At 42.9% G+C, this 15,311-nt stretch overlaps 1 protein-coding gene across 2 annotated transcripts in view; it reads left to right on the top strand.

Moving 5' to 3' along the window:
• Positions 1-297: 297 nt before the first annotated feature.
• Positions 298-15,311, top strand: part of GPR39 (G protein-coupled receptor 39) — a 126,946-nt gene continuing 111,932 nt past the window's right edge. The window contains exons 1-2 of one of the 2 annotated variants that reach the window (XM_035130193.2): positions 298-584; positions 1,046-1,921. In XM_035130193.2, the coding sequence (XP_034986084.2) occupies positions 1,054-1,921 (868 nt within the window). In that variant the 5' untranslated portion in view covers positions 298-584; positions 1,046-1,053. Of the gene's footprint in view, positions 766-1,045; positions 1,922-15,311 lie in introns of both variants that reach the window. The other variant, XM_035130184.2, reaches the window with a different exon arrangement.

A 15,311-nucleotide genomic window follows, 5' to 3' on the forward strand; every position in this document is an offset into this window, starting at 1 on the left:
TTCATATGGCATTTGAAGCAATAATCGTTAAATCGTTTCTTTTTCCTCTGCTCCTTGGTGACGTGAAAACCTGCACAGTACTCTCCCATGTAGAAAAGACGAGGAAACGGAAAGTTGCAATAACTTCCACCCACGTGAACTTAAGTGCTGTAAACAGAGGACATTGAGAAAGAGGTCTAAATCAAACACCTTGGCAGACCACGCAGATTCCTTCTGCAGCAGCCACGCCCTGTCTTTATTTAATTTTTTTTTCCTTGTCAGGTTTCACTTCACAGTTGTTAAGAAGGAGTAGAGATCAGATTTCAGGAAGGGAAAAGGAAACTTAACTGGCTTGAACCAGACTTGCCTTATCCCTTTTTTGGCCACCTTATCTTTTCACTCACTAACCACATCCCACCCGGCTGTTCAGCTAGAAGTTAATGTTTGACGCAAGTGATTGCCTGTCGGCCAGAGGGAACTTACTCTCGTCACTCAGAAGCTGGCGGGGCAAGTAACAGGGAGTGCCTGGAGAAACCCCGAAGGGCTTAGCCTTCCTTCCATCAGGGAGAATTGGTTGCATCCTGAAGCCTGTGAGGAGGAATTAGGTACAGGAAAGAAACAATACTTAGAAGAAAGAAGCATTTCCTTCGTGGTTCTGTTTTTTCTTCTTTTTAAAGCGAATAATGGTTTGTCTCATCTCTTTCCTGGGTTGACTAATCCACTAATGTGACTGGTGTGAGGTGCTGATTCAGAGAAAAAAAAGTTGTGTTGCCTGTTTGGGTGTAGGTGAGTTATTGCTATTACTTCACAGCTTCTTACCTATGTGAAATAAGCTTCCTAGAATGCAGTAGGCCTTGGCCTGTGAGTAAACTTGTAAGCTTTGTTAGGAAGGATGTTTGGATCATAGCTGCCAAGTTTTCACTTTTCTCGCGAGGAAGCCTATTCAGCATAAGGGAAAATCCCTGTAAAAAAGGGATAACTTGGCAGCTATGGTTTGGATCAATGACATGTTTTGACCCACCTTTTGTCTCTCTTCCATTCTCTCTCTCTGTGTGTGTGTGTTTAGCTTTGCTCATGGAGACAGGAAACAGCCAGAAGGATTGTTCGGATATAATTGATGAAACCCACATTAAGGAATTCGAAGTGGCCCAATGGATCAAGATCACCCTAGCCCTTATCTACGTCGTCATCTTTGTGGCAGGTATTGTGGGCAACAGTGTCACCATCCAGACGACCAAACTGCTGCAGAAGAAGGGCTACTTGCAGAAAGAGGTCACAGACCACATGGTGAGCCTGGCATGCTCGGACCTGCTGGTTCTCTTGCTGGGGATGCCTGTGGAGTTCTTCAGTATTATCTGGACCCCTTTCTCCACCCCTCAAGGCAACCTCGCCTGCAAGCTCTACTGCTTCCTTTTTGAGGCCTGCAGCTATGCTACGGTGCTGCATGTGGCCACTCTCAGCTTTGAAAGGTACATTGCCATCTGCCACCCTTTCAGGTTTAAAGCTGCTTCTGGGCCCTGCAAAGTGAAGATCCTCATTGCCTTTGTCTGGATTACATCCATCCTTGTGGCCTTACCTCTTCTCTTTGCAATGGGCACAGAGTACCCATTGGAAGCCATCCAGGGCCACCGAGGATTGGTTCCCTGCAGCAAACCCAAACCCCGGCACCAGATACCTGACGTGGTGCTAAATGTCACCATATGCACCAGCTTGTCGTCTCGATGGAAGGCCTTCCAGTCTGGTATCTTCACTGCTTTTATTGTGTATGTCGTGGTGTTGGTGTCTGTGGCTTTTATGTGCCGGAATATGATGAAAGCCCTGATGATCCACAAACAAGGCACCTTAGCCGTGAGAGGGGAGAGAGAAAGCCAAAATCAGTACATAAGGAAAAATGAGAATCCCGATGGCAGGAGTTCCAGGAAACAAACTATCCTCTTCCTAGGTAAGACCCTGTGCATGAACATGTGTGTGTGTGTGTGTTGGTAATGACTGCAGCTACAAAAGGAAAGACAAATGGCAGGGTGGGATTGATTCAGGATGAAATGATGGGAAAATGAGGTCTTCCTTTTAGTGTTTCACCATTCCCCATTCATTATGGAAATAATTCTGCTCAGCACAAAGCAAATGGTATAAATTGCATGGAACCTGTGCGGTGGTGATATTAAAGTAGGCATTAGTGCCTTCAGAATGTGCATTTGAGAGGAATGGTTTTCATTTCAGCTGCATTTCCCTTTTCTTTATGCACAGAACCAAGTAGATCAGCTTTTCAACAGGCTCCTCTACCCATCCTGCCCCACTTTCCCATCATCACTTTAAAAAAGCGCTTTTGATTTAAATATTTCAATTTTAAAGCTAAATGCTTATCTTGTGTAGTGTTATAATTTTTGTCTCATTTGAATTAAGCGGGGAATTCTAAAATTCAATTTGCTTTTACTAGTCATGCTGCTTGATAACATCTTATCCCTTCCCCATTTTTAGATAAAAGAAACTAGGGTTGTTGTTTTTTATAGGCAAAGTGGGGGAGATGTATGGAACGGGGTTCAAGGGAAGGAAGCTTTTAACATTTTGATCTTGCTGGAAAGAACGAGGAGCCATTTGCAAATCACAACCTTAAGCTGCAATCGTAAATCCTTTACCTGGCAAAAGTCCCACTAGCATCACTAAGAATTATTTCTGAACAAATAGGTTCAGGACTGGAGTGCTGATTAAAAGACTTTGTTTGTTTTTAAACTGTTCCAAAAAAAAAAACCACCCCCAAAACAAACAAACAAGCAGAAACAAATAATGAGCCTTGCAAGCTCCAAATGCTACTCCAAATCTGTGCATTCAGAAAGCTTAAACCTGAGTTTTGGGTTGTTGCCAGGGCCACTTTCATTTACTATAGCTCTGCTCATGTGCCTTTAACAGAATCCCTATTAGCTGAAACTGTCCTGGCAAAGATTAGAGTCTGGCTCATGATGACGCCCAGCCCACCCGATCCCACTCCACCCTCTGGGCTGGCATCAAGGTGGCAGTTTTCAGACGTGTGGACTCCAGACTACTTCCAAGAATTAGCAGCCTTTCCTTGGGCACTATGATTCCTGCCTATTTTGCCTCTTTACAAGACTGTTAGCCTGAGTCAGTCACATGCCTGGCAATAGCCATGCATATTCTCAGGGAGGTTGTCACTAAATGTGAAGACAGTGGCATGCCATACGAAACCTTCAGATGCTGAAGTTGCCATTACAGTAAGGGTATGAGAGCAGGGGCTCTTAAAAAGTTGGAAGCCTTTATTTCAACTTATTTGAATTCGCTTTGTTTTTGCTAGGCCTTGATCGCTTTAAGCCAGCCAGATAGTTTCCTTTGTTGGAATTTCCCCTCCCTGCACCTAGAGCTTATTAAAAGACCAATAACTTGGGAATTATGTTTGATTCTGATCTCTCTTGCCACATTTTTCAGACTAAATCTAATCAAGTTGTCATCTCACCATCTTGAGAATCTTTCCAGGCTGTGATCCATGTAGCCGCAGCATCTTGTTGAGAGCTCTTAGCTGTGCTTTTCATCATGTTCTGCTTGAATTGCTGCAATTCCTCGTTTTCACTGGCCTGCTTTGTACGGTGCTAGCACTACAATAAACGAATCAGCTAACATACCAAACCAGAGTGCACAACCAAACCAGAGGAGATTTTTAAAATTGTTTTTCTAGAGGTCCACTACATTGGGGGGGGGGAAGGATGTGATAAAGGGCGCACAAATTACATAGATTACATAGATTAATAACTGCGTTCTCTGCTTTTTTTAAGCTCCTTGCGCTTTTGCTATGATCTGTGAAAAGCCCTGCTCGTTTCTTGTCTATAGAATGAATTTTCCAACCAAAAATCCCAGATGCAGTAAATGTCAGTGCTGGCTCTATTTAAAAAATAGATTGTATTGGAGAGGCCCTGATAAGTTTTGAACTGTAGCAAGGGCTAGTAATCTACCATCAATTTGGGAGAAGTGTGCAGTGCAGTCATCAGAGGTACTGTATGTTCAGATGAAAAAGAAGCCAGGTGTGTGTGAAAGAGAGAAAAAACATAAAAAATATGGGATGAGAGTGGCGAATATATAATCAAGGTTGCTTTATTGTGGCCTTTTGTTTTTTTTAATAAGTATATTTCTAGTCCATATTCATGGTTGTGCAAAGACGATAGGACTTATGATGGAAATGTGTGCTACACCAAACAGGTTGGTTCAGGGCCAGCGGCTGATGAAAAATGCCATACTACTTGTTGCTGTTTTCTTTGTTAAAGCTAACAAGAAGAATGCACTCCACATACATTATATTAGTAAGCCTTGTGAGGAAGGTCAGTATTGTTGTCTTCATAGGTAAGATCTGCAATAGGAGAGAAAGAAAGAAAGGCTTGCCTAAAGTGCATCTGGTCAGTTCCTGGTGGCTGGCATGATGTGAACAACAGAAGACTTGATGGCTGAGTTTCTAAGCCATAATGCTATACTCACACTGGCTTAGTTTTTCTTACTTACAGCACCCTTACATATGATTCTAGTTTAGTACTGCAAAGTTAAACCAGGCCTGGAAAGAAGAGCCGTTTCAAAAACCCAAGTGTGATTTCATTGTGGTTTTTGGTTCAACACTTACCAGTAGCTCTTTTTATGTACTTTCTGGTGGTTGTTGTTTTTAACCTTAACCTTTTCTAGTGTTTCCATATACTATCCGGATGCTGTGTGCTTGGATGAGTCATGATTTGCTTTCGCACCTGGGTTGGTTTGTCTGTTCTTTTGGTGAGCAACATCACTGTGACTACGGTAGATGTGCTACAGCCTTTGGACATTATTTCGTTGCCTTCCCAGGTGATGGTACCACAATGCACTTCATGGGAATTTAACAACTGGAAGTTAATCTGTGGGTTGCTACAATGGGCCATATTCTAGGAACTGTGACCTTCCTGTCTGTCAGGCCATGCTCTTTTCCCTGCCTGCATTTGCACAGACATTCAGAAATAGCCACATACTTTAACAGGACAGAGCATAGGGACTTCTTATCTTCCATAGTATAAAGCAGGGGTGGGGAGAGAGCAAATCCAAATTGATTGGAAAATATCTGGATGATTTGTGATAGATTGCAAAAGATTTTTGACTCTCAATTGTTTACCAATAGCAGCAATGAAATAAGGCCCCTCTCCCACAGTTTATATACTTTTGAAGTGGGGAAAAAGCTTAGAATAACCTAAGTGGATTTTTGTGTGGAGGATACTCTGCGCTACATTCAGTTCTGATGCTGAAAACAGTTCTGGGCTCAGAATTCTTTAATTCTAAGCACATGTATTTTGCATCTGGTTGATCTCAGGGTTCTAGTAAACCCTGGCCAGGGTAAGGTTGCATTACCACACCTACCATGTGGTTGTGATGAAAAAGCATACTTCTCCGCCATTGCTGCCTCTACAAGTGGTGAATGGGCTTTGTCATCTGTGCAAGAGAGCATTGCTCTGCCACCCTTGGCTGTAACAAATTTGCACGGCACTTAGAGGAAAAAAATGGTCTTGGATCCAAACAGAGTTGGATGCCATAGTCAGAGCAAGTCTACTGGCAGCATACAGAGCATTGTCTGTTCCATCTGTACTGGATTAATTTTGATTATTGTGACCAAAGGATGTGGACAAGCTGCTTGAAGGAGTGCATCTGGCCACCTGCTCCCTCGATCGCCACCCATCTTGAGTTGGACAGGATGTACCTGACCTAGAACTAGTTCCTTTTTGAAGTGAACTTTCCAAGGACTGAGTCTGCCCATGCTCTGGCATACAGAACATAAGCTTTTTTGAAAGGTTCTAATATCTGAAAATACGATACTGTAATTTTGTCAAAAGTCAGGAACGACCCCCTTTTCTGTAAGATGAAGACAGGGCCTTCAAATTTCTTCAAGATGAAGACCCTGCTATCTATTGCTATCCTCATATGCTACAGCACTGCTAGCATGTGTGATCCTTCCTTGGACCTATCAATACACCGAGTTCTCAAGGTATATTTGTTTTTCTTTGTTTGAAAAACTTTTGTTCAAAGAAGAAATAGAAAGCCATTCTGAAACTTCTAGTGATGATTTTGTCTGCAAGCAGATTTGCATTAATGCCCACAAGTGTCTATTGAGGAAGGAGGGAGGAGAAGGGTGTTTAGTGTCCTCCTCCCTGACTTCTGTGCTGTATTTCAAATGACTCTCTTAATATGAGTCTCACTAATTAACTTTGGTTAGAAAATAAATTAATGAACAGAAGACAGAAACCATGGCCTGAATCCATGAGAATAATACATTTTGAAGTGGTGGCTTTCATAAGAATTATGCTTTAGGGTGCTTTTAACCCAGGCAGAATGAACAGATATATTGTTTACAAATTGCTGAATTTAAACATTGTGATGTAGCAGGCCTGTTTGAATTTCATTTAACAGATGGGTCAAATTAAAACAAATATTTGCTCATTCCAAATGTATTTCACATTTAATGTGAAATGTAAATGACAACACGGAGCAAGATGTGTTGAAAAGTCTAGCAGCAATAAAAGCAATTTAGAGTCTCTCTCCTCTAGTTGTTAAAAGTGATAACTTCTATAAAGCAGAAATTAAATTCATAAATCTAGTACTCAAGAAGGAAGAGTGTAAGTCGAAAAACAAGTGGTTTTAGTGCTATGCTTTGGTGCAATGTTTGAAAAATAATGAAAACAAATTGAAAACATTTTAGTATGTGTGTGTGCGCGCGCATGCATGCATATGTGAGGAAATGTTTTATATATGATATTTAGAATCTGCCCAAGAACAGGGACATAAAAATGGCAGGCAAGGGTATAAATAAGCCTGGTGAAAAAATTCTAAAGTGGATATTGTAATGTATGGGAGAAACTTGTAAGGCCAAAATTTGGTGTAGTCTCTCCTACAACATTTGTCCCATAATTTCTAGTTTTGCAGTACCCTTTTCTCATTAAATTAGTGGTCTCAAACTGTGAGACAGGCCTACTGTGGGAGGAGAGAGTCTTACAGCAAAGCCATAGGCACACTTCATTTAAAAGCAGTTAAAACCTAGTATTCTGGCCAAACAAAATGGCTATGTTAGGCATGGAAGGGACACAGTAGCCTTGTTTACACATAACACTAAATCATTGTTAAACTAGCCATGACTTGTGTGTTGAGGTCCCCAAGCCACCCTCAAAGAAAACACAATTCACACAGAATTTTTGTTTAAGGTTTTTGGCATAATTTTTGGGCCACAACTTTATTGATTACAGAATGTGAGTGGTTGCTTAGGCATTGGTTCGCGACTATCTGTTCCCACCTAGAGGTAGGAACAGAACTGACATCCACAAGCCTGCGAAAGTCAATAAGGGAAAACATTTTGGGGAGAGAATAGAGCTGGATGCCAGACCCTCACCTCTCCCCAAATGCTCCCAGGGGCTCTTGCATGGCCCTAGCCACTTGACAAGAGCATGGTGAGCCCCTGGATTCCTTTAACGGAATACCCTTGCAGCAGCAGCATTGGAGGGGCAGGCACAGCCAACCATACCCCCTCCACCAACCAAATTTAAGGTTGCCTAACTGCAACCTTACAAGTTGTGATGATTTTTGCTATGCAGTAGGCAAAAACCAAATTGCACCAGCCAATCAGCCAAACATAAAAATTCCTACCAGGCCCCTGTCCCAAAGCAGACGACTCCATGGCAGGCATAGCAAGGTCAACGCAAACAGCCCTAAATATAGGGAGGGTGGGCGAGTGATCTGATGCGTGCAGCGAAAAGAGAGGCAGCTCAACGCTACATGCAGGGAATAAATAGCTCCTTGGCCATCAATCATAAATTGCAACATCAGATTCTCCACAATGACCAAGAGGTGCCCATCCAGACTAACCCGCCCAGCAACAGAGGGATGTCTTGTTTGCCCCCACCGCAACACGTGCTCTCCATGAAGGAGAACACATTTTACCCATGAGTTGCCCCATAGATAAATCAAATAAAACAAATCATAGTTTGTTTCTCTGAAGTTTGGTGTGTATTGCAGCTCCTTTTAACTTGTGCATTGGTAGTTTAGTTAGCATGGTTAAACAAACTATGGTTAAAGAAAGGTGTCGAGTTCACACACAATACCAAGCCATCAAAGCAAGGTTTGTAAGCCAAACAACAAACTATGGCTTCAGATCATGTTTTTTTAGAGCGCAGTAAACAAACTATAGCTGCCCAGCAGGATTCACATATAACACTAGGACATGGTTTAGAAAACCATAGTGTATTAAACCATGATTTAATGTTCTGTGAGAACCTGCCAGTGAACATATGGGAGATTCTGGCCACAAGGGAGATTCCTGTTCATTGTATTGCTGGTTTTAGGCAGAGTTTGAGGACCACTTTACATGTTTAATTAAAACCTGGAGTGTATCTGTTGTGCTGGGGAGAAGAGAGTGGTAATGCTTTTGTTTTCCTTCACTCCATTTCCCCATTTTAAATATGAAGAAAGAGCTGTTATCGGGGTATGGGGTGGGCTCAGGAAGGTGGAGTAAATATAGAGGGATTTTAAAAGGTTGAGAAACAATGGAAGCTAATAAGTGATTATGAGATAAATAAGCCTTTTTACTGCACAAAGAAGTGAGCTGAGTTATTCTCCCCTTGACATCTAGCTATGTACCTATGACATCCCTTGAGTGAGTGACTGACATATGCCCTTGCCTTGGGCATGCTAGTGTTATGTCCACATAATCTTAGGATATATCAGCACCATCATATTTTACATGATTTGTGCTGGTAAATATTGTATAAGGTTTGCACAGTCCTGTCCATATACTGTATGTCATTGTGGGCCTCTCAGCTCATTCCTGGACCTTTGACACAGATAGTGTTATTTCATGAAGTCAGTGCAAATCTTGCTGTGATGGACATTAGCACAAGCAGTGTTTTATTCTTGCTTGCTCAGGAAATGTGTCTTTAAATATGTCGGTGAACCTAACCATTTGCAAGGAATTTCCAAACCTGAGTGCTGAAATGGGTAGCTAGGGGAACTGCTTCTTAGGATTATTCTAACTAAACAGGCTGCTGTCAGTCCAATTGAGCTGGTCCAATCCTAGCACACTAGCTAGCATGTAAGGGTCATGGTGCAACATTCAGCTTCAAAGGAGGTGGAAAGAAGGGGGAAAGTTGCAGTGGGACTTGAAAGAAGGCAAACAAAGACATTGAAAGAGGAGGAGAGAAGCAGACTATTACCTTCTGTTTGAACATTGGAGGAGTGATGGTATAATGTGCAAACAAGCCAAGCACAAGCTCAGGGAAGAAGAGGAAGAGAGAGAGTGAGACTCAGAAGCGGATGGAGGCATCCAGGACCTCAAGCGTGAGAAGGGAGAGATTCAAGGGAGAAGGGAATCCTGTGGAGGGAAACCATGAACTTTCCTTCCATGCTGACTTGGAGCATAACAAGAAATTGGGATTGTATGTCATCAGCATATTGTTAGCACCTTACTCCAGATACTCTGCTGACATCTTCCAGTGGGTTCATAGGAATGCTAAGCACCACAGGGATGTTTAACAGAAGCTTGTAGGAATTGCACTGCCCATACTCTATTGGTCATCTGGCCTCAGAAGTGGCTGACAGGGATGGTGGGTGTTTACTTGGTGCTTATACTGGAGTAAGTCAGGGAAGTGAAGACTCCACTCCTCACCAGCCATTCCTGTCTGACCTACCTAATTGTCTAAATGTCCCCAGAAAACCAGAGAGCATCATGGGGTCATGAATGCTATCTATCTCTCTTCATCTCACCATTCCATGGTGAAACCAGGGCCCCGGACAGAATCCCCAGCCCTCTCCCCAGGACACGAGACATTATAACTTAATTCAGCAAAGGGTCAGCAAGGGTTGGTTTGATTGGAACCAGATGGAAGTGGAGTGTTTACATGCTAGCTGACTAGTGGAAAGGGATTACCTCCTTGTCCATGTCAATAGAGTGAGCAAACAAAATCCTTGCTTGCTTTCCTTTCCAGACCAAAATGGACTCTTTTGGAGCCAGGGTGTTAGGAAACATATCAAATGGCAGTGGAATTTTGCTTTCCCAACCGCTGCCCAAATGTCTGGCTAGCTCCTTTCATTTCTGTCTTTGTCTGGTCTTCTTTGTCTTTTTGAAAATGTGCTGATTAATTTCTTCTTAACTTAAAAAACCCCCCAAACCTTTCAGCATTTCATGTAGCTGCTGCCTCACAGAAACAGTTTTCAAGAACCCGAATTTCTTAAAAGCACCGACACCTGTGTGAAGTCAGAGGTTTTCCACAGGAAGACATCTGTATAGAAATATTTAGTGTGGGTATAAACCAAACCCTTGACCCCATCCACAATAAGAGAAAGTGCTGTAAATGTTGCAATGTGGAAAGTACACGGTCCGTGCTATGACCAAAGAAGTGCATTGGGAAACCAAAAGTTAAAATTGCTACAGAGATGGATGCCGCTTAGATCTAAATTTCCTTTAGTAAGGCTGCTTTTAAGAACACCAACAAAATAAGGTTTGGCTTTGTTGGTTGCTTTAAAAAAATACTGAAATATGTAACTTATTTGTGAAGGGGCAATAAGGTGTTTCACATGTGGGCCTGAAGCTAGTAAGAGGGATCAAAAACATCAGATCACAGATGACAGCTTTTGGTTCTTCATACTGGTGCATGTAATACTTTTAGTCAGTAAACCACATACAGTGATTGCCACAGCGTGGTTGTATGGGAGAAGGGAAGGAATGCTAGATGGGAAACTGAAAAGAGTCTTCGTTGGACAAAGTTGGTGCTGTGGTCTATGGTAAATACAGCTTTGTACTTGTGGTTTTCCTCTGTGTTTCTGAGAATCCGGAGACCAGCAGAGTGTAAAGGGAAACTGTGTACGCACTAAAGATATTTACCTGGAAGGAAGACTCACAGCTTTTGGTAAAACAGTTTCCATTATTATAGTGCAGGCTTGCAAACCATTATTCCAGTTGCCTGCTCCATTTGATTGCCTCTTTCCTTCTGATTCCATGACAACTACTACTGCTCTATTGGACCAAATGGGACCTCCCCTGCAATACAAATGTGCTCCCCACCCCCCGATCCCCGGATCACAGTAGTGGGAAAAGGGTCAAAGTCTTCCCCAAGTCACAGTCACAGTCCACGTTGTAGGCTTGCCCTGAGCTGTCCATCCCTTTGCTCAGACTTCCACTGTGTGGTTGGGAAGGAGGAGAAAGTAGGAAAATGACATTTTCCACCAGTAGGAGATACATGATTTGGCAGCAGAAATGACCATGAAATCTCTCTTCTTCCATCCTGGCTTCATTCTTTGCTTTTGAGGAATATATGTTGGTACTTGGCACAGAAACTTATTTGTTGTGCCTGTGACTAAAGTTCTGTTCCATCTCCCAAAGTGAGCTTGGTGGCCTTCCATGAGCATGGTCGTTACGGTTGTGGCCACTCAGTTCTGGAACATTCTTCCTTTATCCAAACATCTCTTTGACCTTCAGAAACTGAAGATGTCTCTTGGGTTAGCTTCTAATATGGGTTGATGCTAATGGCATTTAGTGATATTGTTCTGGTACTTTAGCTTTGTATAAATTCTAGTGATAACTTTAGATTTTTACACTTAGAAACCATTTTAAGAGATCAGACTATAAATATTTCAAGTAAAAGAAATAAGCAGATTTCTTTTTCTTTTTTAAAGAAAAATAGTCTTTAAAAAGGTTTCTTCAATAAACAAGTTGTCTCTAGAGAACAATGTGATAGAATTTGATTGTGAGTGCTTTAAAAATGGTTTATAGTCTTCTACAAAAATAATTTGACAGAATAGTGCTGAAAATGAAAACAACATTTTCCTGCCGTGGCAGCTGTTAAAATAGCAGTTGTGGTATGCAAATGTCTCAAGTGCTCTCTGTGAAAAATATGTTGGACTTCAACACAACGAACTATACAGTTTTCAAAATTAAGCAGCTTTTAGTGGATTCTGCTCATACAGAGACAAGGTGTGGTGAATAGGGGAAGTGTATCCTCCCTGTGAACAGGCAGCCTGTTATCACATTAAGGGAGTAAACTAATGTTACGATGCACTTTTTAGAATTAGGCTATGTGCGCATTACTGCAGCTAGGTTGCTCTCTTTCTCAGTTTGGATCAAAGCTGGTTTGCGGGGAAGTGCATCAAAATGCAGTATTTCATAAGAAGTGACAGGATAGGTGCAGATTCTGGCTAACGTCGTGTACATACTGCTTCCCAAACCAGAGGCATAGCTGCCAAGTACCCCATTTTCCCCAGGAAACCCCCATATTTTCTTACCGTTTCCCGCTGATCTCCCGAATGGATTTATATCCCGTAAATCCCCCGGAAAGCAGCTCCTGCCGGCGGCCATGTTTCTGGTGCCGCTCTGCCCATGTATGGGCACCAAAAATCGGGCGGCGGCGGCATCGGAGGTCACTTCTATGCATGTCCGGAAGTGCATAGAAGTGACTTTTGGCGCTGCGGACATTTTGGAAATGTTGCTTCTACGCATGTACGGAGAATTGGTCCCGGATTTTTCAATCCAGAACTTGGCAGCTATGACCAGAGGTGGGGGTGCCCCAGCTGGGAATGTGTGCACAGCCACTGTGAAAGATACCGCACAGTTATTTAAGCATTCCTCACAAGGGTGGGTGTTGGTTGTAGATGGTCCTACTGGTTGTAGGGCCAGTAGATGGCACTGAGCAAGGAGGTCAGAGGTTGCAAATATGAAAATAGAGTTAGCTATGTTTTACCTGTCAATAAAGTGTCCTGGCTTTCTGCTAATCCTACACTTATGTGCATGCAAACTGTACATGTGTAGACTCCTGTAAGGAAGTCTTGCACACAGCTGCCTTGTGAGACAAGTCAGTTGTGCACACATCTATCTTTTTACTAGGCTTCTGCCACAACTTCTCTTTTCCCTCGCAAGGAGGTGGGAAGGACAGATCTGCGAGCAAATATCTGTCTGGGTGAAACAAAATAAAAAAATTCCTTCCAGTAGCACCTTAGAGACCAACTAAGTTTGTCATTGGTATGAGCTTTCGTGTACAAGCACAATTCTTCAGATACTGTCTGGGTGAGGTAGCAACCATATTTATTACGTTCTAGCTCGGGTGGTCTTGATAGACAGCCTGTCATTTGCCAATCAACTGAGTTTCATGTAGCCAGGAAGGCACTCATAACACCTTTTTGAGCCAGGAGATGAGACTGGAAAGGTGTTAATTAAAAAGGATATTGCTTGGGCTGTCCTTAGTAGACTTGACATATCAAAGCAGTTTTAAGATTGTGTATTGGAAAATAATGTAAAAAATGGGTAAAAGGATTAAAACTAAAATCGCCAGTATCATAAATTCCGTTATACAAGCCCATGGTGTGTCCACACTAGGAATACTGTTGCTTTATCACAAAAAGGATATTGTAGAGCTGGAAAATGACAACCAACATTATCAATTCCGGTAACATGCCGGTGCTGGCTGCCCATTTCCAAAATGTCTGTATTGCCAGAAATCGCTTCTGCGGCAGTGTAGACGCGATTTCCGGCGCCGCTTGGTGAGTCCCCGCACTGTGTTGCACCGGTTTACCGCAGCACGCGGAGGACTTGCTGAGCGGGTGGCTCGGTTCACGGGTGGCCCATGGGCCAGATAAACGGCCTCCATGGGCCAGAGATTGCTGATACCTCAACAGGATTGCTACCTTAGGAGATACTATGGCCCTTAGTCCCTGCCTGGGATACTTCAATTCATTGCAGGTAAAGGCAAAGGATTACAAACTTTCATCCTTGATTAAGGATTTTGTTGTTTAGTCGCGTCTGACTCTTCGTGACCCCATGGAGCAGAGCACGCCAGGCACTCCTGTCTTCCACTGCCTCCCGCAGTTTGGTCAGACTCATGTTGGTAGCTTCGAGAACACTGTCCAACCATCTCGTCCTCTGTCGTCCCCTTCTAGTGCCCTCAATCTTTCCCAACATCAGGGTCTTTTCCAGGGAGTCTTCTCTTCTCATGAGGTGGCCAAAGTATTGGAGCCTCAGCTTCAGGATCTGTCCTTCCAGTGAGCACTCAGAGCTGATTTCCTTAAGAATGGATAGGTTTGATCTTCTGGCAGTCCATGGGACTCTCAAGAGTCTCCTCCAGCACCATAATTCAAAAGCATCAATTCTTCGGCGATCAGCCTTCTATATTACGGATTTTACCCAATGCCTTACCCACCCAAGTTGTGACAGTTGCTATAAGGTAGGCAAAACCCCCAGACAGGGCCAATTATTCCAAAGGAGAAATTCCTCTCTGGCCCTGAATATGGCAGTTGAAAGTTCCATAGCAAGGTCGTACGGAAGGCACCATCCCCTCTGGTGGGTGGGTTCAGCCATGCAATAAGGGTGAGAGGTTGATACGCTGACTGAGGTGTTGAGGCAAGGAGGTGAGCCTTATTTAAACCTGGGGAGCGGATCTGAGTGACGACTCCAGAAGGAGTCTCAGGCAGCTCTGCCCCCACTAGGTCCCGCCTCCAGGCCCGCCTGCAATTGGCCAGTTTACAGGAGGGCCTGAATTCAAATCACCACATGCAGGTGGTGATGGATGTGATGTCTCCTGCCAGCTATTGAGAACAGAAATTAGGCACCCAGTAATGGCAGTGGGGCAGTGCCCTGTTGCAACGGCCGTACCACGAAATAGGTGAACAGACATATGGTATGGAGAAAAGAAAAACAGGCAGTTTGTGCCATTATGGAGTCTGTTGTATGAAAAGCTGGAATGATTTAGGGACTAGGAAGGGTTTTGATGTTTAGACCATTCATTAGCAAGGAACACAAGCTAGGATACAGGAACAAATATGGAGTAATTCTGGCAAAGACTCTGGGCCATTTCCGCATGTAAAGAGGTGTTTATGACAGATTCCTAACTGAATAGCTCAGCACAGTATGCATTATGCCATATATACTACACCTATGCTTTGGCAGTTACGTTTGTGTTAACAGTGACACATGAACTCAATCAGTGGTTTGGTATTTGCAGTCACAGCAAAAAAAGAAAAAAAGAAGGCACCTTAATTTGTTGCTAAATAAAACTTTGCACTTCCTGAATATCTATTAATATTGCAGCAAGCGGCTTTGAAGGCATTTTGCAGGCCTGACCTATAAAATATATTGCTGTAAAACATAATTAGCGACCCGTGTTGGATCTTTTTTGCCTTCCTATATCTAAGACCAAAAAAGAGAGACCAAAGCCCAACACTCTAAAGCTGAACATCTAATTTTTGCACAATCAATCTACTGTTGGCAGATTAATGTGTAGCTCAAAATAAGGGTGTCGTGCGTAGAAAGAAATAGCCTTTCAAAAGATCACTGAGGAAATATATTTTCTGAGGCACCT

The sequence above is a fragment of the Zootoca vivipara genome, chromosome 1 (assembly GCF_963506605.1).
Source record: "Zootoca vivipara chromosome 1, rZooViv1.1, whole genome shotgun sequence".
NCBI lineage: Eukaryota > Metazoa > Chordata > Lepidosauria > Squamata > Lacertidae > Zootoca > Zootoca vivipara.